This window comes from Mus musculus, chromosome 2 (genome assembly GCF_000001635.26).
Source record: "Mus musculus strain C57BL/6J chromosome 2, GRCm38.p6 C57BL/6J".
Classification (NCBI taxonomy): domain Eukaryota; kingdom Metazoa; phylum Chordata; class Mammalia; order Rodentia; family Muridae; genus Mus; species Mus musculus.
In genome coordinates, this window is record NC_000068.7 from 181,568,929 (window position 1) to 181,593,176 (window position 24,248).

General features: G+C 52.8%; 2 protein-coding genes, 1 long non-coding RNA gene and 1 other non-coding gene across 23 annotated transcripts; 1 reads left to right on the forward strand and 3 right to left on the reverse strand.

Moving 5' to 3' along the window:
* Window positions 1–220: 220 nt before the first annotated feature.
* Window positions 221–13,099, reverse strand: Uckl1 (uridine-cytidine kinase 1-like 1). Of its 14 annotated transcripts, none has more exons than XM_006500709.4 (15): window positions 12,475–13,099; window positions 5,919–6,109; window positions 5,723–5,829; window positions 5,441–5,611; window positions 5,284–5,355; window positions 4,287–4,476; window positions 4,146–4,207; window positions 2,310–2,329; window positions 1,572–1,670; window positions 1,381–1,474; window positions 1,205–1,267; window positions 981–1,103; window positions 768–875; window positions 540–696; window positions 221–462 (listed from the first exon to the last, which is right to left on the reverse strand). In XM_006500709.4, exons 3-15 carry the CDS (start codon window positions 5,783–5,785, stop codon window positions 383–385), a joined length of 1,302 nt encoding a protein of 433 aa, XP_006500772.1. In that variant the 5' UTR covers window positions 5,786–5,829; window positions 5,919–6,109; window positions 12,475–13,099; the 3' UTR covers window positions 221–382. The 14 variants fall into 14 exon arrangements, with proteins under 14 accessions (XP_006500772.1, XP_030107893.1, XP_030107894.1 ...); XM_030252033.1 differs by having other exon boundaries at window positions 5,919–6,106; window positions 12,928–13,098; XM_030252034.1 differs by lacking the exon at window positions 2,310–2,329 and adding an exon at window positions 3,542–3,558 and having other exon boundaries at window positions 5,919–6,106; window positions 12,928–13,098.
* Window positions 9,552–16,187, forward strand: Uckl1os (uridine-cytidine kinase 1-like 1, opposite strand). Of its 2 annotated transcripts, NR_027289.1 has the most exons (3): window positions 9,552–9,700; window positions 11,515–11,700; window positions 16,085–16,187. It is a non-coding gene; the product is annotated as a uridine-cytidine kinase 1-like 1, opposite strand (long non-coding RNA). The 2 variants fall into 2 exon arrangements; NR_027290.1 differs by lacking the exons at window positions 9,552–9,700; window positions 16,085–16,187 and adding an exon at window positions 10,604–10,735 and having other exon boundaries at window positions 11,337–13,222.
* Window positions 13,175–24,044, reverse strand: Zfp512b (zinc finger protein 512B). 6 transcript variants are annotated; one of them, XM_006500647.4, is made up of 17 exons: window positions 23,486–24,044; window positions 21,932–22,057; window positions 21,542–21,684; window positions 21,125–21,253; window positions 20,445–21,031; window positions 20,151–20,359; window positions 19,978–20,049; window positions 19,727–19,873; window positions 19,468–19,592; window positions 19,286–19,378; window positions 19,053–19,151; window positions 18,801–18,971; window positions 18,119–18,313; window positions 17,791–17,892; window positions 17,371–17,433; window positions 16,745–16,843; window positions 13,175–16,145 (listed from the first exon to the last, which is right to left on the reverse strand). In XM_006500647.4, the coding sequence occupies exons 2-17, from the start codon at window positions 22,053–22,055 to the stop codon at window positions 15,894–15,896; spliced, it is 2,610 nt and encodes an 869-aa protein (XP_006500710.1). In that variant the 5' UTR covers window positions 22,056–22,057; window positions 23,486–24,044; the 3' UTR covers window positions 13,175–15,893. The 6 variants fall into 6 exon arrangements, 5 of the variants coding, with proteins under 5 accessions (XP_006500710.1, XP_030107531.1, NP_001158069.1 ...); XM_030251671.1 differs by having other exon boundaries at window positions 23,726–23,809; NM_001164597.1 differs by having other exon boundaries at window positions 23,493–23,533.
* Mir7006 (microRNA 7006) lies at window positions 18,972–19,040 on the reverse strand. The gene has a single exon (NR_105973.1). It is a non-coding gene; the product is annotated as a microRNA 7006 (primary transcript).
* Window positions 24,045–24,248: the final 204 nt, after the last annotated feature.

Below are 24,248 nucleotides of genomic sequence, written 5' to 3' on the forward strand. Positions count from 1 at the left end.
GTCTCTGGGTCCAGGTCCGTCAGGTGAGCTGTGTGGTTCATCTGGAGGCCCCACTTCTTCCCTTATCACTATCAGACAATAAGTGAACAAGCTTTGACTGTAAGGAAAGTACAGTGCAAGGCAGAGAATGCCTTGTCCTGCTGGACCTTTTACCTCACCCTCAGATACCTTGGGGAGACTGCCTCAACAGAGTCCACCCAGGTTACATTCTGCCACACGATCATTTTCTAAATAAAGCTTTATTTATTTTATAAAATGTGTAAACTGATTATTTTTATTTCGGTAACATTTTTAAACTCAAAATAAGTTAATGTGTTGTCCCTGCAATTCCAGACCAGAAGACAGAAGGCTGGGTAGAAATAAGAGTAGCTCGGACAGGGAACTAACCCACAGTGGCTGCCTCATCATCATCACTGCCATCAGGGACTGCATCTGTCCCAAAGTAGCGATCACCAAAGTTCCCTGAAACAAGAAATAGCTTTGTGTGACTGGGTCCCCCTGGGTCATCAGTCATGCTCCCTGGGCTACAATGGACTCACCAATGCCTGGGATGATACGGAAAAGGTCATTGACACGCTTGTCCACAGCTGTGGTGATGATTCTCACGCGTGGGAAAGCGTAGGCCACAGAATGCACACCCATCTCTGCCATGAGCAGGGACAGCAAAAAGATCTTGTCCTCAGGCACATCATGGTCCTGTGCAACATGGGGACAGGATAAGTCCCAATGCCAAGGAATCTGCCAGCAGTCCATCCAGGTCTACTTACCAGGAGTACACGTACAGCCATCATGGCCGCAGCACCTGTGGATACTGTGCAGTCCATCAGGATCACATGGTCATCACTGATATCCTTGGGAAGCCTCAGGTAATGGAGCTATAGTTGATAGTAAGGTCAGAGTAGGGCTCCCACATCAATTTTCTGGTCCCCCTCCCCATGTTGGTCATTACTGTGAACCCCCAGCCCTCCCTGGCTGGACACCTCAGGCTCCCCTGTGAGCTGGTTGGTCTGGATGAGGATAGTGCCGATGCGCACATCCTTGCACACGGCACGCAGTGCAGGCTCCATGGTTTCTCCTGCACGCAGAATTGACACGCCGGTGATCTAGTGGGGAAGGGAGGCTCAGTAAGCTGCAAGCTGGATGCCTCTATCCCAGAGCCTCTTACCCCCTCAGCTACTGATAGCTCATCCCTAGCCATGTGCACCTGTTTTCCAGCGTAGCACTTTCCCACGTAGTCCTGCCCCTGTGGAGTCTGTACAGTGCAGTCCTGCATGGTGAGTTGGGGCGTCTGTGAACAGCCAGAGCCTAGTCCCCCCCCCATCATTAGCCCACGCGTGGAAGAGTGGGACACCCTCTACCCATTTCCTTATAAACCCACACCTGAAAGGGTAGGAAGGACAGTGCATGTTCAATAAGCAGCCGCATCAGTCTTTTGGAGTAGAAGATGAATTCATCCCGGCTAGTCTCCTTGTCCCTGGTGGTAGAACAAGCAGGTTTAGAAAAGGATGGGACAGAACCTGGGGATGGAGTGGAACAGGATTAGGAGTAGCACTCCACAGGCGGGCCCTTACCTGATGATGGTGTGCATGCCTCGGACCTGCGGTGTACTCTTGAGGACACTCAGTGTCTGGGGGAGGGGATGGCACTGGTGAGCGGAGGCCAACGCGGCCCTAGGGATACAAATGTATTGGCATATCTTATCCAAAAGTCCCTTGATACTACAGAAAACAACTGAACATCACTGTGGGGGCCGGGGCATGTGCAGGGTAGGAGCTGTCTGCTGGCTATGGCTGACCCATGAAAGATGCCTTGGCACCTGAAATGTGACTGAAAAGTAAGATTGTTCGACTCTCAACATTGAACACAGATGTCGGGGGGGTGGGGGGTGGGGTGGGGAGTGAGGTGTGAGGTGTCTCCTCTTAGGCTTAGATAAAGAGAGGCCAGACACGGGGAAGAGAGCTTGCTGTGGGAAGAGGTTTCAACCTCCAGATGGATCTCTTATTCCCAACTCCTGAGAGCAACAAGTAAGCTGTAGGGTCAAGCTTCACTCAGGCCCATCCCCCCAGCTAGTATGCAGTCCCTCTCAGGAGGGAGGGCAAAGCAGGGAGGGCTCAGTGCCAAAGGCTGCCCCACCAAAGACCTAAGCCAGGAGAGGGAAGGGGCACGGTAGAAGGAGGGAGGGCTGATTAGAGGATTGAGGTAGGGGCAGTGATCATGGAAGGGAGGGGTCATGGAAGCACCATGTGCAGGAGCAGTGCAGGGTGCAGGGCAGCACACCGTGCAGCACAACCATAGCTTGCTCTGCTCACATATCCCAACGCAGCTTCCTCTGTTCGCCAGGTGAAGAGCGTGTTCAGGGAGGGGACAAGGCAGGAAACAGGTTTACAAAGTGGAAAAGAACAGAGAGAAAAACACTTAGTGGGGAGAGCAGCCAAGTCCCTACAGAAGGTGCCCTGTGGCTACCAACTGGCTAAAGACTTGAGGCAGGAGGCTGGAAGCAGTCTTGGCACTGACAGCCTTGGCGCCTGAGGGTGGAGCACTACCCACACCCAGCTGCTTTTCCCTCCTGCTCACCAGTAGCTTCCTGGAGTTGAAGGAGACTGAGGTGGGCCACTCACTAGTCACCACTTCCTTGGCTGGCCAGAAAATGGAAAGTGGAGCTGGCCATGTCTAGAAAATTTTCTCAGAATTGAGGCTTTAAAAGAGCCCTGGCACAGGTCTGTGGTACCCTGATCTTGGTGAGGTCAAGTGGAGACTCATGCAAGGACAGGAAGCAGGGCTATGAAGATGACCCTGGAGGCATTTTCAACACTGGCTCAGAACTCCTGGGTTATCCAGTAGAATTGTGAGGGCTTCCACAGTGGCTCCAATAGATCTTCCAAACTCTGAGGAAAGCCTGGGAGAAGGGTAGGAACTTGGTGCTGCCTATAGCTCCTGCCCAGACCTTGATCAGCAAGATAGTGGTACAGCTCAGTCTATCCCTTCTTCTTTCTGCCGCATTGCCAGCATTACTTCTGCCTGAGGTGTGCTGTCGGTTGAAGACTAAGCTAGGACAGGGCAGGGCCTGGGTAGGCAGGGTGGAGAAGGCAGAGCCAAACCTTCACTCCCCACCTCTCAGAGTCAACTGAGCCTATGACCCATGGGATGGTTCAGCTTAAGATACAGCAGCCTAGATGCGGACACAGGCCTTATGATTGTAGGAACATATCAATGTGGTCCCTGCCTAGGAACATGCATGCTGGTGCTGGCCCAGGAGGACTGCTGTGCTCTCTGTGGCTGGAGCCCAAGATAGGCTGTATGGGGAAGGACCCTCCATGAACATCTGGCTAGCACAAGTAATGCATAAGCCTGGGAAATTCTTTAATGTCTTTGTACCTTGGAGTTCGTATTTGCCACCAAGGGGAGCAGCAGCAGGCCTGAGCTACTCTACCCCGGGTGTTGGTAAAGACTGCCTGCCTGCTTGGCTAGGTGACCGCTGGCCCGGAGCTCTATGTAGATGTTGGAAATGCCTCCATCTGTGCAGACTGTTGTGGAGTCTTACCTGACGCTGAGTTCGCGCTGTGGCAGCAACACAGGGAGACATAAGGGAATGGGTGACGTATCAGTGACCAAGCCAAGCAGCCAGGCTACCCCCACCCCCAGTGATGGACACTCCTCAGCCCCATGTGGAGATGGCTCAGGGTCTGCAAACTGCAAGAGGAGGCAAGCTTCTAAGGACCTCAAACGTGGGGGGTCAGGTGACCTGGGACCTGTGAGTCTGGGCCTGTAGTAGTAGTGACCCCAGAACCCAGCCATAAACCATATAATGTGGGACCTATAGTGTGAAAATGTCCCTTGTACAGTGACCCACTCGGAAAGAGAAGACATAGGACTCAGTGCTGAAACCCATAATCCTAGACCAATGGATAGTGGGTCACCCTTGTTACTACCATGGGGTCGGGAGGGACAGGAGTGTAGCCTTCCAAGCATGGCCGAGTCCCCTTGCCTATTGCAGAGGGCTGGGCCAGATAATAAGCTTAGGGAGCAGGCTCAGGACACTTGAGTGCCAGTACCTGCAGCGGACAGAGAACGTGTGGGGGTAGGGTAAGCAAGCTTCTATTGGGAGACAACAGACAGGGACTTTGAGTGCTACCTGGCTAACTAACCTCTTCCAGCTGGCTGTGAACATGCTGCACAATCAGGTCAATGGCTACTGTGTTCCCGCTCCCTGGAGGGGGAAAAGATAACTCAGAAGCCTGGAGGCCCTTCTGCCCCACTGGCAGGAAAACAAGGGCTGGCAGGCTTACCTCTGGGCACCACAATATCTGCCAGCCGCATGGTAGGCTGGATATACTGATCAAATGCAGGTTTGACAAACTTGTTGTACTGCTTAATGACACCCTCAATGTCCCGGCCTCGTTCGCTGATGTCCCTGCGCAGACGCCGAACCAGTCGGATATCAGAGTCCGTGTCCACAAAGATCTTCATGTCCAGGAGCTGGATGTGGGACGAGAAGCCAGTGCACAGGACTGAGGCAGGCACCAGGGGCACTATCAGACAGAAGCCAGGATCGATACAGCCAAAGTGGCAACATGGTCAGCTCATGGGCTATGGGCCATGATCCTTGGGGCTAGCTCCCCCACAAGGCATCCATTGGTTTAATTGTCAGTGCATGTAGGATGCATTCTAGGAAGTGTTCATTGGGATGCATGTGTAGTTATGGACTACTACTAGTCAGGGGCACAACTGACAAGTCAGGCAGGGATGGTACTTGGCAGTGTGATGTACGTATGACTTCACTTGTTATATCTCCCATGAACACTGGGGGAGTGGGGCTTTGTGAGCTCTGGGTATGGCCTCCTGCAGTCAGCATGGGATAGGTGGTCCTGAGGAGCCAACTAGAGACTGGAGCTGCCACATGGAGATGGTAAGAGTCCTCTTGGCCAGAGTCACATTCAAGTATATCCTGGAGGTCTTGCAGCAAAGTCCCTTAAACTCACTGGCTTTAAGTCCTTGTTTGTTCTTTAGCAAGGAAAAATATCAAGAGCAAGGGAGACAGAAGTACAGCTCCCTCCCCGAAGGTAGGAGAGGAAACCACTGTCCGCAGACGCCACACCCACTGTAGTAGTCAGCTAATGGCAAAGAACGGCTGTAAATGCCTAGGATACACCAGGTGGGGCGCATCCAGAACTGCCCAATAGGGAGAAATCTCAAATCATAGAGGCTGTGAGGATGGGGCGGCGTATTACTAAGAGAGTATTTATGGGGATGCCTGTGGAGTGGGTGCTCCCGGCAAGCTCTCACCTCCAGCAGTGTCTTATCAGCAAAGGCCATGATACCCTCAAAGATGATGACATTCGCACCATACAGGGTTTTCTGAAAAGGAACCCAGAGAGTTTTAATGTCCAGCTCAGACCCCTGCAACCTCTCCCATAGGTAGGCCCCCACACCATGGGCCTACCCAGTCCTTTTTCCGGCTATGGGTAGTGAAATCATAGATGGGCACTTGGACACTCCTGCCCTGTTTTAGCTTCTTAAGGGTGGAAATGATGAGATCGAAGTCAAAGGCATCAGGGTGGTCAAAGTTGAAATTGTTACAGGCAGCCTGTTCCTGCTGCTGCTGCGTCAGAACCTGGGGGTGGAGGGGCATGATGAAGCCTGCTGCTGACCACAGGCCTACATTTGTAGAGGCAAAGCAGTCACAGAGAGAAGATGCTCTGGGGGTAGATGAGCAGGGCCTCACCTTATAGAAGGAGTCCATGGACAACAGGACCACCCAGGGCACATCTAGTGCCTCAATGATCATTCTGGCCACAGTGGTCTTCCCAGATGCACTGCCACCTCCTAAGCCTGTGGAGTGAAAGGGTACCTTGCAAACTGTTGCAGCTGGGCTGGCCATGCAGACAGATCCCCAAGGTGCCTTCCCATACCACTCTCACCAATAGCAAAGGCCTCCTTGGACTGTGTACCATGTTCATTGTACCATGGTGGCCGCCCAGCTGTGTAGATGGTACGTTTGCTTGTGCGAAGCAGGGGTGGTTCTGACTTGCACTGGCTGGTGGTGCGCTTCCGGGGTGAGCGCCCAGTACCCACTGGTGGGAGAAGTCTGTCCAAGGTCCCTGCATTGCTGCTGTAAAGAGGAATGTGCTTAGCCTCAGTCAACAGTTTTCAACCTCTCTGGTCAGACCAAAGTGGGACAGGCACAATATAGGCTCAACTGGGGAGAGTGTGTCCAAGAAACCTGCCTTTACCTGTTCCATAGGGTTAACTGGGGCACAAGATCTCAGGCTGTTCACACAGCAAGAACAAGGGACAGCAATTAATGGCAAGATGGCAGGAGGACACAGGAGGATATGCATGATCTCAGAGCCACAATCCTACCCATGTGGACTGTGGTGGGTAGGGCCTCATTATTCAAGAAAAAGGAGGATCTAAGGACTGTGCCTCTCTCCCCAGCACAGCACACTCCTTAGGTAGTCCAGCCACCGCTGCCCTACCCCTGGTTGCCCCAGGAGGTGAAAGTGCAGTATACTGGCCACATGCCAGTAGAAAGATGTATGTTTTGGGGGACTCTCTGGCTTGATACCCTGTCAAGCAATGTAAGATAGAAAGCAATAAGGGGCCAGGCAGTGGTGGCGCATGCCTTTAATCCCAGTACTTGGGAGGCAGAGGTAGGCAGATTTCTGAGTTCAAGGCCAGCCTGGTCTACAGAGTGAGTTCCAGGACAGCCAGGGCTACACAGAGAAACACTGTCTGGAAAAAAAAAAAAAAAAAAGGCAATAAGGAAGGCTGGAATCCTATGAAGAATTTACTTCTTCTCAGTATGACCCCTTCTGTCTTGGCAATGTGTGTATGTGCACATATACATGTGCATGTGGTAGTGGTTTAAGATCATGACATGAAACCAACAGAGGGTGTAAGAGGGAAATTTAACCCAAGAAGGTAAAATCAGATCTGTACCTGTGCACACTTACAGCCTACCACTCATGCTAGTGGGCACTCAGAACCATGCTGACATTTCAGTGGGTCTGTATCCCTAAAGGGGTGCCATTTCTGGCCATAGTCTTCAAATCTGAGAATGAGCAACTTCTACTGAAGTTCAATGCTCTGTGTCATCTTCCTATTACCTGCTGTTTGTCTGAGGTACACCCTGATGCAAAAGTGCTAAGAGAACGAGACATATGTTTAACAGAGGCAATTTCTGAAAGAAAACTGCCTGAAAAGAAGCCTGGGCAGATCACATCATCCTAGTCTCAGCTTTCAAACTTCTCAAGAAGCTCTCAGGTCAGTGTCCTAGCAAGCTACGGCTCACCTGTGTAGGACTAAATTGAACTGTAGCCACTGACTGAATAGGACAGTGTTTAGTGGGTAGGAGGGGGTGCCTATAGAAATGGCAGGTGGACATGCCAGACTAGCTCTGTGTGGGATGCCTCCTACAGTGGCTGGTATAGTCTACAGTATCACAAACAAACAAACAAAACACTGTATGGAATAAAAGGTTAGCCTGAGGTGAATGAGGTAGACTGGTCGGGAACAAGTATCCCCAGGGCACTCTTGGGTGAGAAAAGTACACTATACTGAAATATGGTTTAGTTTACATAAAAGCCAGTAGATGAAGGATGCTCACTTAGGGACTGGGGACATAGCTTAGAAAACAAATCTAGGGTCTGATCTCCAGTTAACCCCAAAAGATGCTCACCCAGCTGCCCATTCACGCCAGTGTCTGTGAGAAAGGAATGTATTCAGAAAACCTGAAAGCAAACATGCCAGTATAAGAATCAGAATTTCCCTGGAGACTACAATTTGGGACAGGAACTTCTGTCACATTTGGATATTTTACAAGTATAGGCTCTCTTATCAAAATGGAAGCTGGGCTTTGGTCTTATCTGGAAGCTCTGTTTCTTGCCATGTTCTTGCTGCTGCCTCATAGCTCTCCATATCGTAGTTTCCAGGGCTGATGTATCAGGATATGGCTCAAGACAAACTTTCTGCCTCTGGGATGGCCCAGTTTGGGAACAATGATGGTCTCAGCTGGATAACCCTTCCTATTAGCAGGAAGAGTGTGGGTATGTGCCCATGAGTAGGGGCAGGCATTGGAAAGACCACCTAACATGTGAATGGTCATACCGGCAGCTCTGAAGGATGTAATGTATGACAACACAAGTGGGTATCATGAAAAGAACCCATCTGTATCTAACCAAGAAAACACACAGAATTCACCCTTGGGGACAGAGACAATAAGCCTGCTTGTTTCTACATCATCCATCTTTACCAGAGCTCAGAGCGTGAGCATAGGGAATAATTAGTCACTCTATTAAGTTCAGCCTCACTGCCACTGCTCTGGAGACAAGTGCAGGAGCTGAGAGCATGAGCTAGGCATAAATAAGCTGAGTGCTGAGATCTGAGTCTGCCAGTCGGGGTCTGAAGAACAGATAGCATGTGAGGGACACAGGTCAAGAAATGATAGGCTGCCTGAGGGATGTTACCTGCACCTCAACTCAAGCTTGCCTGAATGGCTCAGTCAAACACACACAGAAAGGTCCCCAGATCCCTGGGTAGAGGGTAGATGGTTGCTCACCTGGGTATACTAATCTGTCTACAGTAAACAAATGGATCTGTGAAGCTTATCCACTGGGCTACCCTTTCCATCAGGCAAAAGCTAGACACACACTCCCCCCGCCCCCATTAGAGGGAGAACCAGAGACTTCCCAGGGTTTCAGATTGGGTCTTGCCTTGGTCCCTAGAGGCAGCATGACCACAATACACAGGGTAGTTCTAGGAGGCCACGGTAAACAAAAAACAATCAAACAAACAAAAGCAAAACAACAACAAAAACAAATTCAGGACATCTGTCTTCCCACTGAGCCTCTTCTTCCTTTCCCCAGGGAATGCTTTTGGGGGGAAACTACTCCAATGTAGAACATCTGACTTGGAAGAGGGCAGAGCAACCTGATAAAGCTCCTAGCCACCAATGGTAAAAACAAGTGCACACAAAGCTAAGACACACTCCGACAGAAACTGGACAGATGACCCGACAGGCAGGGGCTGTTTTCCGATCCCCCTGATTCTCACAGTAGCAGCTTCTCTGGGAGAATTTTACTTCCCTATCAGTGACTCTTTTCCACCTCCGTGAAGATTCCTCCCAAAGCGTGCGCTGCTGATGGGAAGAGTGCCCAGTTGCAAATAGATCAGGGAGGACTTTGCCAGAAATCTGCTTCACCCTGACTGGGCTATCAGGCTGTGTCTGTACCAAGCCCAACTCCCCTGCCCTCCCCAAAGTTAACAGCTATCTCCTACAGCCAGAGATAAGGCAGCACCCATTTCTCACAAAAGGTGCCCCTTGATGGGAAAGTTGCACAAAATACTTCATTTCTTATCTACAGACAAAGGGGCTTCTGGCCACAATGCCAACTTCAGCTGTACGAACAGTATTAAAGAGCCACAGTGAACACAAGATGCTATCAGAACCCACAGCCCCAAGCCAGCGCCAGCCACATCTGCAGCCGAAAGAGCTCCCAGGAGCACCTGGCAGCTTGTTTGTTTTCAGATATCCATGGACACACATCACACACAAGTCAAATGTGGTCAGTTCCATTGGGAAGTGGGGTTTTCATCAGCAGGGACTCTGCGGCAACTCACCTGCTTTCTGCTCCAAGAGTCCAGCACCCTGAGATCCTGATGCCAGGGTAAGCTGGGGGACTGCTCATAGCCAAAGATGCAGGTAAGCACAGAGGGCTCAGAGGTGGATGTCCCTGGACAGTGGGATGACCCAGGTATGTGTGGTATAGGTTCTATCAGTTAGAGTATCACTACCTCTTAGAATTACAGTTGTCTCTAAAGACAGCTTGGGAGTTCTAGCCACCTGAACTGGTCTTCCATGGGTGGAACCACTCCTATGGGCAGCCCAGCTGAAGAGCTAGGGGGGTTGGACCCCTACTTGCAGAAGTAGGTTGCTATATACAGGGAGTAGGGCACAGCAGCTAGGAGGCCCTGGGAGCCCTACTGCACTAAGGAAACACACTCAATGCTAGTCTCAGAGGCTAAGGCCACACACACACATAAGAGGATCACCCAGTCAGGGCTATGCCCAGATATTAATAGTACTGACTCTGGCCTGCACAATCCCCAGGCCAGTTGCTGTGAGTGTACTTCAGTGTTAGCTGCTTGCACATTGACCTGGACTTGCTGGGAACCACTAGTACCTCTCCCCAAATTTTCTGGAAGAAACACAGTTCTGCCTCCCAATGCATACACAGCACGACAAGGAAATCTGAGGCCCCACCAGGCCAGGCGATCTGAATGTCAGTGCTGAGCTGGGTGCCCCTCCCCTGGCCCCAAGGTGCCTCCTACAAGGATAAACAAATCTGAAATTCTACCCTAGCACATCCAAGAATAACTGTTCCACCCCACCTCACACAGGCTCCAGTAAGCCCGATGGCCACCTTGGCCTCATCAGTCAGCAGGGGACACAGCAACCTCCCTGCCCACAGCATGGAAAGGGAAGATCCGGTCCCAGCCTCAGCTGAAATCCCTTTATTGACTTAAGATCTAATCAGAGAGGTTTTGCTGGCTTTGGGGTTCTCGTCAAGGGGTGGGCTGGCCTCATTGCAACCTCATCCTACCTGGCTGGCCTACAGCACTAAGTCTGGCAGGGCTCAGAGAAGGAAGCTTCCAAGTGGACTTCATGCATCTGAAAAGGAGCCACTCTGGGAGCCGCCTCGGAGGCAGCTCTTCTCACTACCTAGGTAACTTGTGGGTATGTCTACATCCCCAGACACCAGGAGCAGGAAGAGCCAATCTCTGTTTGCATGTGCATGTATGTGTTTATAGTTTGTCTGTCCCTCTGACTCTACCCTTAGATATGGTTGGCTGGATATGCCCTAGGATTGCTCTGGGAGGCTAATATTGTTCTGGGCAGGGGTGCAGAGTTAAGGAGTCCTAGGGAATCAGTTCTCTAAGTTTGGCTGGCTAAGCACAACAGAGGATCCTGACATGTTCCTTGGGTACCCCAGCAGGTCAGGATCAGTGGGTAGCAAAAAGGCCACAGGTCTGTGGGAAGCTAACATCGTGCTGGTCTTAGAAAGGGAAGGCTTTACTTAATTCCAGATTTGTTACTGCTTACAGAATAGACCTGTCCCACCTATTGATTCACTAGACTTGGCTCCAAAATACCACACCCTGACCCCAGAACTTCATCTTTACCTAAGATACACCAGGCTACCTGGCTACTACACTCCTTAACTTCCATCTTTGAGGTTTTCTTCTTTCAGGGCTCCATTTTAGGCCTCAGGGCTGTCTGAGGTAGGTGGTGCTGGAAGCTGCTGCTCAGTTTTCATTTTCCCCTGGCTATCCCTTAGGTAACAGCGCTGTCATCTATGGCTCAAAGCCACTCACCAGGGAGTTGCTGCAGACCTGTATGTATCCTTATACAGAGAAACAGAGAGAGGCTACTGAGGACCTAAGCCGGTGCCTCATGGATAAGGAAACTCCATGGAAGTTAGAGCTGCCCTGTAATTTGCATCCCCCATATCTTAGAAACCAGAATGAAAGGCCTACAGCAGAGACTGAAGAGAGGAAGGCTCATCACTTGGACCACCAAAGAAAGGTCTCAAGATCCCTCTGCTATGGTTAAATCTAGTCAAGCAACCCATCCCGGTGCTACTGTGGAATTCCTGCAAGAGGCAGAAGGCGGTTCAGAGTCATCAAAGCCATTTTTACAAGGTAGACATAGGACTGGGGGATTAAAGGCTTTCATGGCCTCACTTGCCAACCTGCCTCCCCCCCCCCCCCCCAAGGCTCTGGGTGAGTACCTATTAACTTCTCTCCACTCTCTAATCCCAAATCCATCTCCACTTTGCATATCGACATGAAAGCCAATGGCGGTGCTGGCTAAGGTCAGACAACTCCAAGGAAAAGGCCTCAGGGGCAGGCAGATAGGGAGCCAGGTGCTGGGAAAGGCAATAGGAGAAACCTCAAGCTGGGCTTTAGTCTACCAGCGACTCCCTCCCCTACTGCTGCCAGTGCCTGAGGCACCAGGGCAGTTTGTATCTTCTCAAGGTGTATCCCCAGGAACCTTCGGAGGAGGAATTTGGCCACGGCCTCACAAAGTCTGACTCCTGGTCAGAATGCCTGGAGTGTGTGAACTAGCTGGGATTCACCTCATCCACTGCCAGCACCTCACTTTCTAAAGGCGTCCGGGGTTACAGCTTCTCAGGCGGTGCACTGTGGCATGCAAAGCCGGAAGACATTTGGCCTTCAACTGACTCATACAGACCGGAAGAGGTGTCACGAGCAGTTTCCAAGCATGGTCACTGCCCCCTGGCGGCCACGACCTAGAGTTGCTACAAGTGATGATCAGGCCGAGTGAAGACAAGGACCCTTAAGTCTCCTACTTCCTACAAGGACCCTTATCTCCCCTTCCATTCTCCTGAAAGCCTCGAAAGTCTCAAAGGCCCCCAAACTCTCGGACAGGTGGCAATCACCACCCCATCTTACATTCACAAGCACCACTGGCCGCCAGGTGCAACTTTGCGCTCAATTTCGACGAACTCAGAAGGTCGAACACGCCTACCGCCCAGCTGGGGGCCCAGAGCCAAGTGCGCACCCACTAGGAACAGAGACCCACGCTAAAGATGTCAAACAGGTTTCCATTCTCAGTGCCTCCAAAAGCTGGAGCTTGGGCCAGTTCCGCCTTCCGTCCGCTGGGGCCCTCCAGGTCGTCTGCCACCTCCCTCTCCCTGGCAGGGGGTGGCTGACACATAGCCCAGGAGGCCCCAGGGCGCTGGAGAGCCGCCGAAACCTGTCCAGGATCCACAAGGCTGTAGAGATCAAGCTGCCCATCTATGGAGATGCCGGGAGCCGTCCCGGCTCTAGGAAGAGATGCAAGCCGTGCTCCGACCCCTCCCAAGAGACAAGCGCGGCCCCTGCCTTATTCAGGCCCGCGCCTACCGGTCCTCGCACGCCGTTTCATTCTGCTCGGCCTGGCGGCCAGGCACGTCTGGGGCCACAGCAGACTGCAGGGGCGAAGGGGCGGCGCTCATTGAGGCCGGCGGCGCAGCCATGGCGTCCCGAACCTGGCGGAGGCCGGGGAGGCGCACCGGGAGGCAGGCACGCTGCGGACTACAATCCCCACAAGGCCGTGCGGCAAGCCCCGAGAATGACCTTTGCCTCAACACAAACTCAGCCACACAAAATCCCTGGAAAAAAAAAATCAATAAACATTTATTTGATACAGTGACTTTAATACATAGTTGATGGCCCACCACCGCACCACTCCGGGCCAGGGGATGAGGATGAGGACAGATGACCACAAGGCGGGCAGGACCAAAGCTCACCTCAAAACATCTTGCAAATAAAACACTTTGTAGATAGAATATATATGCATGTATATCTATGGTTACAAGTGATAGCCAGAAATGCACTTGTGTAATGAGAACTGCATTATAACCAAACCAAGGAACCCAAAGTTTAGGAGGCGCTGCAGTCAGGTATGTGGGGTGACCTGGGAAACCAGGTCTCCAGGGCAAGGGACCTGGGTTTCACCCAACAGGGGAACAGCTCTCCCTTCAGAACCACCATAGGGACAGGAAGATCCCAAAGCCTCCAGGAGGCACCATCATCTGCCTGTGCAGGAACATAAAGTGCACCCTGGTTCTGCATGAAATGTCTGCCCTTGGCACTTCTGTTTTTTTAGGGCAGGGCAAGCGCTGAGCCAGAGGTAGATCTGTAGAGACCCTGACTTTTGCATTTTGCCAAGGACCCAGGGTTGGTTTGGCCCTCTAAGTCTATGCCCACCCACCTTCTGTAGCTCTGCCATGATGGTCCCTCTTACTGAGGATCTGTGTAGGCTGGTGGTTACCTTTGGGCCATAGTAGGGAGGTGGGCAGACCGATGAGCCCTGCCACCATGGAAGAGCTTTACAGTCTAGTTTGCCACTACTTACCAGTCACCACAGGCTGGTACCTATCCAACTGCAGCTTTTGACAGCTGCCCCAAAACTGACCTCAAAGACTGAGTTAAAGTGCTAACATCAAGTTACCCAGAACAGTCCCATAGCAAGGCTGTATATGGGCTTTCTGGTTCGTCCTGGAAAACTCAGCCCCCAGCAAACCCAGGTCCTACTTCTCCCTACAAGTGCCAAGTACCTGAGAGGCTAGGGTGGATGGTCACACCCCACAGAGGTGTTGTGAAAAGTGCACTTTGGCCCCCTTCCCTTCCACAGTTGCACACAACCACTCCAAAGCCCCAGCCTACCCTTTGACACTGGATCATACCCACCTCTGTAGCCACCTCTGACCACATCAAAGTGTGTAGGAATTGGAGAGTCCATTCAACACCTACAACACACCAGGCCATGGTTACCTTGCCCAGAGTCAGAGCCTTTCTAAATACATGTGTACAAGGACCTCACCCCAAATCTCCCTGGAGCTGGCCTTCTTGGAAACGCTCCCTGCTGAGGCTGGGGGCAGGTGCTAGTCAGTACCACAGCAATACCTTCGGCACCAGGAAACCCTTAGCACCATGACATTAAGATTGTTGAGTTTTGTATAAAAAAAACCCAGAATTAAAAAAAAAAAAAAGAAAAAAAAAAGGTTGCTACTTGTCACAGCAACAAGACTGGCATCAACAACATCCAGGAGACACACAGAGGCAAATATCAAAATTCACATCATCCAGGATCAGAAGCAGAGACCTCAGTCCACCCCTACCAACACTATAAAAAGCTCGTTCCAACCCCCTCCAGCCTTCTCCTGGTGTGGCTCACAGCAGGGTTGGGAGATGGGGATAGGGTTAGAAGGTAGAACCAGGAAGGAGGCCAGATGTCTCTTCCTGGCCTTGTCCAACCTGCAGACCCTGTTAGCCTCAGGGCCCCTTAAAGAAAGGGGTGAGGCCCAGCCTAGAGTTGCTACACTGGCTGAGACCCCATCTTTCACTATCCTTCCATTTCTATATCAAATGACTGACTGCCACTAGATCCCAAGGGCAGATAAAATAAAAGGGAAAAAGAGGCCTTCCACAGAACTTGGCTTATAGGCCCACCTAGCATAGCAGACATTTGCAGTCTCTCCTAAGTACTACTCCTGAGCTAGGCTCCTTCTGGCCAGCCTCTGCTTCACATGGCTGTGGCCCCAGGGAGGCACCCCAAAGGGCGATAACCACAAAATTAGAAGCTAAAGGCTGGATGTGAAACATCCTAGTCTGGGCCTCCCTGAAGGTAGAACACACAGAGCTCTTTCCTTGCCTGGAAGGTTACATACTCCACCATGATCACGCCAGTCAAGTTAGGAGAGGCCTGAAGCACACAGGGATGACAGAGGAGGAAGCAGGCCCAGAGAGGTAGAGAACAGAAGCAAGGGGGTCAGAGGTGGATGCAAAAGGACAGATGAGTGGGTGGCTGTCAGGGCAGCATGGCAGTAGACAGGGTCTGTCCTGGGAGGTAGCTGGGAGTACTGGAGTTCCAGTGTTGGGTGGAGGCGAGGCCCAAGTTATGGCAGCCAGACTGCTCAGGTGCCTCATCAGTCCACAACTATGGGTCACCAGGAATGTCTGAGCCTTGAAAGAGTCAGATTGGGGATCCTACTGGGCCAGAGGAAGGTGGAAACTGGGACCATTTGACTGTTTAAGCACACTTCATGCCCCATGATGCCAAGGCTCCTGCCATGAATGTCCTTGTAGGAACGGCTGGGTCCTCCAGCCTATTGCACTTTTGCTGCTGCCCTGGCACTCCCGGGGAGCCCCATCTAGCCTTGTTGAGGCAGCCTAAACAGGGGAAGGACCACTTTCAGGGAGAGCAGAGTAGTTTGCCAACCCTCTGGACAGATGGGGGTGTGTGTTGGAGGTGGAGGACCAGTCTAGAACTGGCTCCCCTAATCTGGACAATGCAGGGCATGATGGGTAGGCCCTGCCCACTAGGCTCACTTTTCAGGTGCCTTCCCAGCTCCAGCCTTCTTCCCAGTGGAGCTCCGGGACCCCCTGTCTCTGCCTCCTGGGGGCCAGTCATCCCTGTTAGGGGGGAGCTTAGATGCTGGCTCCTCGGAGGATCGTTCCTTGGGTTTGCGGCCCCGCTTCTTTCCTCCTGACAGACTTTTCTTCTTCTCTTTCCTAGGCATCAAGGAGTCCTGGCTCTTGTGTTTGGAAGACGGGTCAGCTGAGGTCCGGAACCAATTCTAGGGCAAGAAAACTTGCAATAAAGACTGAGAAATTTGGTCTAAAGCTACAGATCTAACTCATTTTCTTTATTAAAACCAACCAACTAAACAAAAACCAAACAAACAAACAAAAAATCCTTTTATTAATGTTTTCTTGGCATTCATGACTGCATGTGTGTTCATACATGTGCATGCAGGGAGCTTTGGAGGCCAGGGAGCCTCTTGACATTGGTGCTGGGAAATAAACTCTGGTCCTCTGGAAGAGCTAGAGGTACTCTTAATCACTGAATCCTTTTTCCCACCCATCTAAATTATTGTTTTGGCTGGGCATACAACCATTAGGAAGTGGCTGAAGACAGGGTTTTCCCTGCTAAGGCTGGGTATCAAAACTGGGGCACCCCAGACTAGTCCTTTTTAAGATTTATCACCCCACACTCTTGACACTTCAGGGGAAGTGGGCCCTATTTAGAGAAGAAAACAGCAGATTTCTTGGTGTACACCGTCTCAGGCACTTGTCCTCTACTACCCATCCCTAAGGCCAGCCTCCAGCCCTGCAGGCCCAGGAGATGAGATGATAACTCTCATACCCTAAGAGGAGATGGACATGGCCCTCTTACCTCTCCGTGGGTCTTAAGGATGTGGTACTTCACGCCGCTCTCAGAGCTGAACTCTTTGGGACACAGCAGGCAGCGGTACTTTCCCACCAGGTGGTCCCCCTGCAATGCACAGTGGTCCAGTACCCACCTTCAGAAGATTCAAAGCACCCACATCTGGTCCAAGCCCTTATCCTGCTGCTAAAAGACTAAGATCAGCTGGAGAGAAGACAGCTGCACTCACTGTCTTCTAGGATGTATGTCAATGGTGCATTTAGGGACTGAAACTACTCTGCAATAGGATTATTAAGCTACCCCTTCTACGGGAGTAGGAAATAAGAGGAGAATAGGGTGAGGCAGGTACTGAATGATAGGACATAGTGTTTGGTGAATGTCCACAACCCAAGCCAAACGTGCTCTCTGCTCAGGTCAGGATGAACACTTACACCATGTAAGTCAACAACACTCCAGGGCAGGACTTGGAACAGAGAGGGATTCTGGGCCACCTGTTGAGCACCTACTACTCTTTGGGTTATGTAGTGGTCAGGGTAGGTGATCTTACACTGATGCAGGTTAACCCTTGGCAAGAGAAAACTGGGTGCCCAGTGCCCTCCACTCCCGTAAGCCATGGTAATAATTCTAGAACTGACCTTGCTGCAGCTGGCAAGATGGGCCTTGAGGCCGGACACACTGGCGTAGATGGCTTCACAGCACTGCAGGCAGGAGACAGCTGTGGAGAAAGCCCTCCCACAACTCTACACAAGGGGCATCCCACCTCAACCACCTCAGAGCACTCTGGGCTTCTCTGAGGGCAGGTCCATGAAGTCCTGGATTTTGGGCAGGGTAGGTAATATGGGTCCCCAGGTTGAAGTCCCCTTTGTTGACATGGTATTTATGTGAAGACCCTACAGAACCTCAGGGTCAAAGATAGGCTAGTCACACTGAAGATGGTTACTTCCTAATAGAACATTCACTGTTTTAACCTCTACTGTTGCCTGAAGGCCCAAACCTAAGCCCTCTGTCCTGGAGCCCCAATGTCCCACTCCCACTACCTGCTAGTCCCAGCTTACATCATTGGGACAGTTCACATGGCCCTTCTCCTTGACTTCATTCTTCCATGCTTCCAGCAGCTGAGGGTTAAGTGTGGGGAGACCTGGCCGAGTGTAGTTGAGCTGCAAAACCAGGCACAGCACCAGGTAAGCTGCATGCTCAGGCCCCCATGCTCTGACAATGCAACGTGCTTCTGCAGCGGGCTCATTGCCCCTTCATAGATGGCCAAAGTCACAAAAACAGGGCTGCCACAGGGGAATGAAACCAGGTCTGTCCTGGTCAGAGACCGAGAGGTTGGGGAAGCAATTAGGGATTGACCAAGGGTCAAGATCCTGGTGGGCTACTCACTCGTGCAGTCTCAGGCACAAGGTCATCCTTCATGCGTCGTTTGGTCCAGTCACGGGCCAGTTCATCCTCTGCAATCTCCTGTAGATGGAACACGGCAACCTGGGCCGACGTACGTCGGATGCGACCACTTGGGGTCCGTTCTACCCCAAGCAGGTCCTCAGCCTCAGGGATCTTGTCTGTGGGATCCTCAGGAGGCTAGATGGTAAGGATAGACAGAGGCCAGTATAAGCCAGTGTAAGAGAAGGATGATATCCAGAGACCAGGAGTTAGAGGTGGCATGAATTGTACACCATGTGGTTTGGGAACTCAGAATGCAGCTGTAGACACCACAACAGAAACAGAACACAGGGGCACCAGGCCCCATCCTTCCTCCTAAGACTTAGATCACTAAAGGCATGGATTGCATCTATCAGGGAACACATGGACTTGAAAACACATGTAGGCCAGGCATGGTGGCACACGCCTTTAATCCCAGCAGGAGGCAGAGGCAGACGGATTTCTGAGTTCGAGGCCAGCCAGTTCTACAAAGTGAGTTCCAGGACAGCCAAGGCTACACAGAGAAACCGTGTCTCGAAAAACCAAAAAAAAAAAAAAAAAAAAAAAAAGAAAGAAAAAAGAAAACACATGTAGGGCACAATATAGTCTCTTAGAACAAGAACAAGGTAGATTGTACGCCACTCACCGGGGCTGTGTGCTCTGAACGCACATGATAGTCGTGGCCAGCCTTGGATCGGTAAGTCTTGCCACAGTGGGTACAGGGGAAGGAGGGACTGTCTACCTCACAGGGTGGCTTCCCACAGCGCCGCTGGTGGTATTGATAACCCATGAGGCTGGAGAAGGCAGCCCCACAGCCCTGGGGATCCAGGTCAGAAACCAGGTAAGAAATCAGCCAGGTTCCCAAGTCTTGAACACCCCCACATGGGCCAACACTGACCTCTTGGGGGCAGCGCAGCCTTCCCATCTGCTTCAGCACCTTTCGAAGCCTCTCCCGCTCCTCCTGTTCTCCCCCTTCAGAGGCCTCAGCATCCGTGGGCTGGAGACAGAGCAAGCCTCAGACCTGATGCCAGCCAGGAGTTAGGGCCATAGATCCAAAATCAGGCATAGAGGAGCAGCAGTAGAGAGGTCAGCAGTCAGGGCAGACAGGGAGCTGGTGGTCAGGCAGCATACCTTGGCACTGTGTTCAGCCATGGTGTGGTAGTTGAGGCCAGCCTTGGACTTGAATTGTTTTCGGCAGTGCTGACATTTGAGTGCTTCCTGCAACTGAAGTCATGGTCTAACTATGAGAAATCCATCTAGGCAAGGGATCCTCCCTCCCCAGTGCCCTTGGGGTAGAGGGACAGGAGGCTTACCTTGTGACATACTTCCATGTGCTTTTTGAGTCCCACGAGGGTCTTCCGGGTAACCACGTTGCAGGTGGGGCAGACAGCCTCCCCCCGTTCATGGATGGCTCGCTGCCACTGCTCCTCCGGGCCACCTGTGAAGCAGGGCCAGGCCTCAGGCTTGTGGGGCTCCTGAATGCCCTGGACCCCAGGGGCATCCCCGATGCCTTTGCTACAGGATCCAGCCCACCATGGAGACCTGTCCTGGGTCCTGCCAGGCAGCCCCCACCTGGGGCTGGGTGAGCCACAGGAGTTGGTGCCTCCTTGCTGACAGTGACAGGGGTGGCCAGCACCTTCTTCCGCACTTCCTCAGAGCCTGATCCCTCTTGCTTCTTGGAGCGATGAACTCGAGCCTTGTCTTCAGCTTTGGCCAGGCCTGTGTGCATACACAGGATGGATAAGATATATGGGCCAACTACTGATTGATACCCTTGATTGATACCCTCAGTTCTAGAAGTGTTCAGCTAGCTGGGGTCTTACCTTTGAGCCCAAAGGTCCCTGAGATAGATGGTTGCTCCCCTGTGAATTTCTTCGGTGTTTTCTGTTTCCTTCCTGACTCAGGGGAGAGAAAATGAGTGCCAAGACCCTGGTCACACAGTCATTGAAAGGCCAGAGCCTATCATGGCCAGTCTCCCCGGGGCCTCTTATCTTACTGTGCTTTGTGCGCTCAGGGTCTTCCTCGGGCTGGGACACTGGGCCTATAGGCCGCAGTGCCTCTTTGCCCATCAGGGGCCTGCTGCCGCTAGGATCTGTACTCAGTGGGAAGGTCACACTCTGGTCCATGCTGGATGGGCCGTATGCTCCATTCTCTGGCCTTGCCTGCTTGGACAGGATGGGGCAGGTGTCCAAACTGTCTGCAGCCCTGCAAGTGGCAGGCAAGGTGAGATCCAGGCAAACCTCACCCGCTCCTGGCACAGCTGACAACCACCTCAAATGACCTCCCATACCTTTTCTTATTGCTGTTCTTGCCTGTAGCACGAAGTGTTTTGTTCTCAGATTTGGACAGCAACACCATTTTGCAGGGTGGTATGTGTCTGCTGATGGCGATGGGCCTGCTGACCGGCACAGGCTTGCTGACCACAATGGGCCTGCTGACTGGTACTGGCTTGGTGAGTGGCACAGGTTTTGAAACTGTCACAAGCTTGGTAACTGGCATATGTTTGGTGAGTGGCACAGGTTTGGTAATTGGGATGGGCTTGGTGACTGGCACAGGCCTAGAGACTTGCATGGGCCTACTGACTGTGACAGGTTTGGTGACTGGTATAGGCCTACTGACTGTGACTGGCTTACTGATGCCAATGGGCTTGCTGACACCCACTGGTTTGCCAACAGTAACAGGTTTGCTCACTCCGATGGGCTTGCTGACCCCAACAGGCCGGCTGATGGTGACCGGCCGGCTGACTGGGCCAGGCTTGGGGGCAGGTAGGGGGTGGTCCATGTGATTCCATATCCGGTGCTTCTCCAGCTGGGTCTTGGAAGTGAATGCGGCCTCGCAGAAGGGGCAAGGGAAGGCCAGCCTATCTGAGATAGCACCCTGGGCAGGGAGGGCAGGTGTGGGATGGGGCCCCGGGGGCCTCTGCCCAGATGCACCCCCAGGCCTCCTCTTCCCTGGCCCACAGCCCCTTACCCCTTGGCACCGCTGATAGTGGTACTTGAGCCCATAGATGCTGGGGAACTCTAGCCAGCACCCTGAGTTTGGACACTTCACCCTTGAGTGTGCCTTGAATTCATCTTTCCACTGGTTCATCAGAGAGAGCTGGGCAGAGGAAAAGGCCAAGCTGCTGACCTGTAGCTACCCAGACTTAAAGTTCCCCCAAGCCAAATAAGCCCTTCAACCTCAAGAGCAGACCAGGAATTCAAGCCATGCTGCAGACCTATGCTGATGACTACTCACAGCCCACTGGGACTTTGTAACAGACACAAGGGCCCTAGGGTACATGCTCAAACAAACTGGCACAGGATATATGGAGGGCTGGTAAGGGCATGGAAGTGGCCTTCACAGACTAAATTGAATGGACCCCACTCTAACCCTCAGGGAGCTCACAGGAATATCTCGGAGAGCTTGGTTCTCGGCTTTCGGCCTCCCTTTTTTCTTCCCTTCTGTCTTGTCACTGGCTGAGTTTCCAGGGTCAAAGCAGAGTGGGGCCTGGCTAGGCACTGTATGTCCACTGTGGACCACTGGCATCCCTATAGTACAGGAGACAGTAAGGCTCAGTGGTTGCCCAATATCACCGACCCCCAAGGGCGGTGGCCCAGACTGAGTCTTGGCTCACCCAGATAAAGGCCCAGTGGCTGGAGTTAACCCAGGACAAGAGCATGGCTACAATAAGGCTGACAATCTCCACCCCACAAAGGTCCTCAGGATACCCAAGGAGGTAACTCTACCACTGGCTATCTGTATCCTCTAGAACTGATTTCTGCCTTAGCTCCTCACCTAGCTTTGGTGGGTCCTGCAACAAGGGAAGTTGGGCCTCCTTCCGGCTGCCTCCCTTTCCAGGTCCACTTTTGCTGGATCCTTGAAGCCGACGGCCTCCTCCAACACAAAAGGATTCAGTCATCTCTGCAGAGTAAGTACACAGACCTATGAGACGAACAGGCTCAACCCAGGACTTTCACTGGGGCTATCCTAGAGGCCCTCAATATGTCTCTCTAGCCCTGACCTCCTATATTGATCACATCAAAAAGCAAGTAATGGAAGCTTCTAACTTAGAGAAGGGGGTTTGCCCAGACAAGGTCTTTCTAAATAACCCAGAAGACATGAGAAGTGTAGAAAGAGCCAAGACTCTTACTACATTTGACACCCTCACCTACACCCTCATCTAGACACACAAAGACCAAAGGCTGCTGAGGATCAGCCTGTCTTCAGAGGGTCCACGCAATTGAAGAAGACTGATAATATTCCTCATAGGGGACAATTAACACTAGTAATGGTTGCTGGCTCACAGGCAGCCACATCACCACACCTCAGGGATAGCTTCTCCTCAGAGTCCTGGCCCCTGCCATCTAGATACACAATACTAACCTACTCAGATAAGAGCCCTTGAAGACCTCTCTCTAGGCAAAGAAGCCAATATGGGTCCTGAAGGCCCATGTCCCCACCACATGCACTCATCCCTCTGGTTGGTAAAGTGAAGATCCACTAGAAATACACTTTAGTCCCATGCTGAGCTATCCTACCTGCCTGCCTTCTCAGCCTTCTGTGCAGACAGGGCCCCTCCACCCAGATGAATACACCACATCAGACCCTCAGCCACCACAGCCTAGGCAGCCACCATTTCTTCTTATTTTCAATAGCTTCTAGGTTCCCTGCCTAGGAAGCCACTTCAGCTAAACAAGTTATAGTCAATACTGGCAAGCAGAGGCTATAGAGTATGCATGCTGCTGCCCTGGGGTTGGGCCTCTGGGGACTGTTCTGCTTGCAGCATCACATACCCTGAAAACCGAGGAAGGCTCTAAGCATAGAATGGTGAGGCCTCGCAGAGGCACCCAAAGCCACAGAAGGGGGCGGTACCAAAGAGCAAGGTTCAAGCAGGTGAGTCCTCTCCTAACAGTTTTTGATCAACTCAAATCAGAGGGGATGTGTAGGGGCTGCGTTATCCAGGAGGTCTAAGGTCAATCACCGTTCATTGCCAAGGACAACACCCCCATCCTGGGCCTAGGGGAGGGGAGGGGAGGGGAGGGGGGGTCTGAAGTCAACTAAAGTTCTCTGGATGTCCTCGTTTTGCAGCTTCATAAGGAAATGAGTTATCCAGAACCCCGATTACATTTGAGGTCCGGGTTATACGGCCTGCTGCAACCTTCTAGTCTTTCAGAGTTAGGGGTAAGGCCTGGCCGCCGGAGTAGGAAGAAAACCCCTCCTCCACCTGGGGTCCCTGCGATCTCCCTTGTAGCCTCCAGGGAGGAGGGCGCTGCCGCGGACGCAGGCCACTCCGCCCGGCCCCGGACGAGCGCAGCCAAGAGGCGCACCTGGAGGCCCGTGGCCACCCACCTGTCACCTGAGGCCGGACGCGGGCTGCAGCCTGGCCCGGAAGCGCCGACCGCGGGGGGGCGAAGGCAGTGAACCAAAATGGCGACTTTTTCTGGAGGAGGAGGCGGGAGGACGGCGCCGACGCGGGGAGCGGGGCGCGGCGCGGGTCCGGGCGCGGCGGGGAGGCGGGCTGGGCACAGGGCTGGTGCGGGGCGCGTGTGGCGCCGGGGCCGCGGTAAAGCGGGCAGGGCCGGCGCTTACCTGCAGCGCCCAAGGGGTGCGGCCGGGCCAGGCCGGAGCCAGAGCCGGGCCGGGGCGCGGGGCGCGGGGCGCGGGGTCCGGGCGGCGCACACTCCGCGCCGTGCTGCGCACATGCGCGCTCCCGCCCCTCCTACCTTTGACAGTTTTACTGCGGGGGGGAGGGGGGCGAACTCTCGCGGTATTCACGCGGCCGCCGCTGCGGGGAAGGGGCCGGTGGGGCCGTTCCGCCGCTCCGGGCAGTGCGGTCCGTGGCCCAGGTGGTCCTGGCCTCCAGGGCCGAGCGATCGGTCACGCGTGCCTTGGGCAAGAGTCGCTTTGTGGACAGTCCAGTAAACTGAGGCACGTCAGGAACTCTGGACACTACCGCAAATCCTGCCTGACGGATTAAGCAACCGGTGTGGTTGCGCTGGCTGAAGTAGATCCTATGAAGGGTTATAGGACATCTGTAGGCTGTCAGGGGGCACCTCAGCCTCTATCTGTCCCTTAGGCCACCTTAATCTAGACACGAAGACCGATAGGCCTT

Excerpts from the sequence above, each read along its gene's own strand:
- Uckl1 (NM_001379005.1), bottom strand. The coding sequence starts at position 13,040 with ATGGCTGCGCCGCCGGCCTCAATGAGCGCCGCCCCTTCGCCCCTGCAG. Across the intron at positions 5,612-5,722 it reads CCATGGACTCCTTCTATAAG|GTTCTGACGCAGCAGCAGCA; the intron begins GTGAGGCCCTGC and ends CTCCACCCCCAG. Across the intron at positions 1,671-2,309 it reads AGGAAGCTGCGTTGGGATAT|GGCCGCGTTGGCCTCCGCTC; the intron begins GTGAGCAGAGCA and ends TTGTATCCCTAG.
- Zfp512b (XM_006500647.4), bottom strand. The coding sequence starts at position 22,055 with ATGACTGAATCCTTTTGTGTTGGAGGAGGCCGTCGGCTTCAAGGATCC. Across the intron at positions 18,972-19,052 it reads GGCTGCGCTGCCCCCAAGAG|GGCTGTGGGGCTGCCTTCTC; the intron begins GTCAGTGTTGGC and ends CTGGATCCCCAG. Across the intron at positions 17,893-18,118 it reads TTGTGCCTGAGACTGCACGA|CTCAACTACACTCGGCCAGG; the intron begins GTGAGTAGCCCA and ends CTGGTTTTGCAG.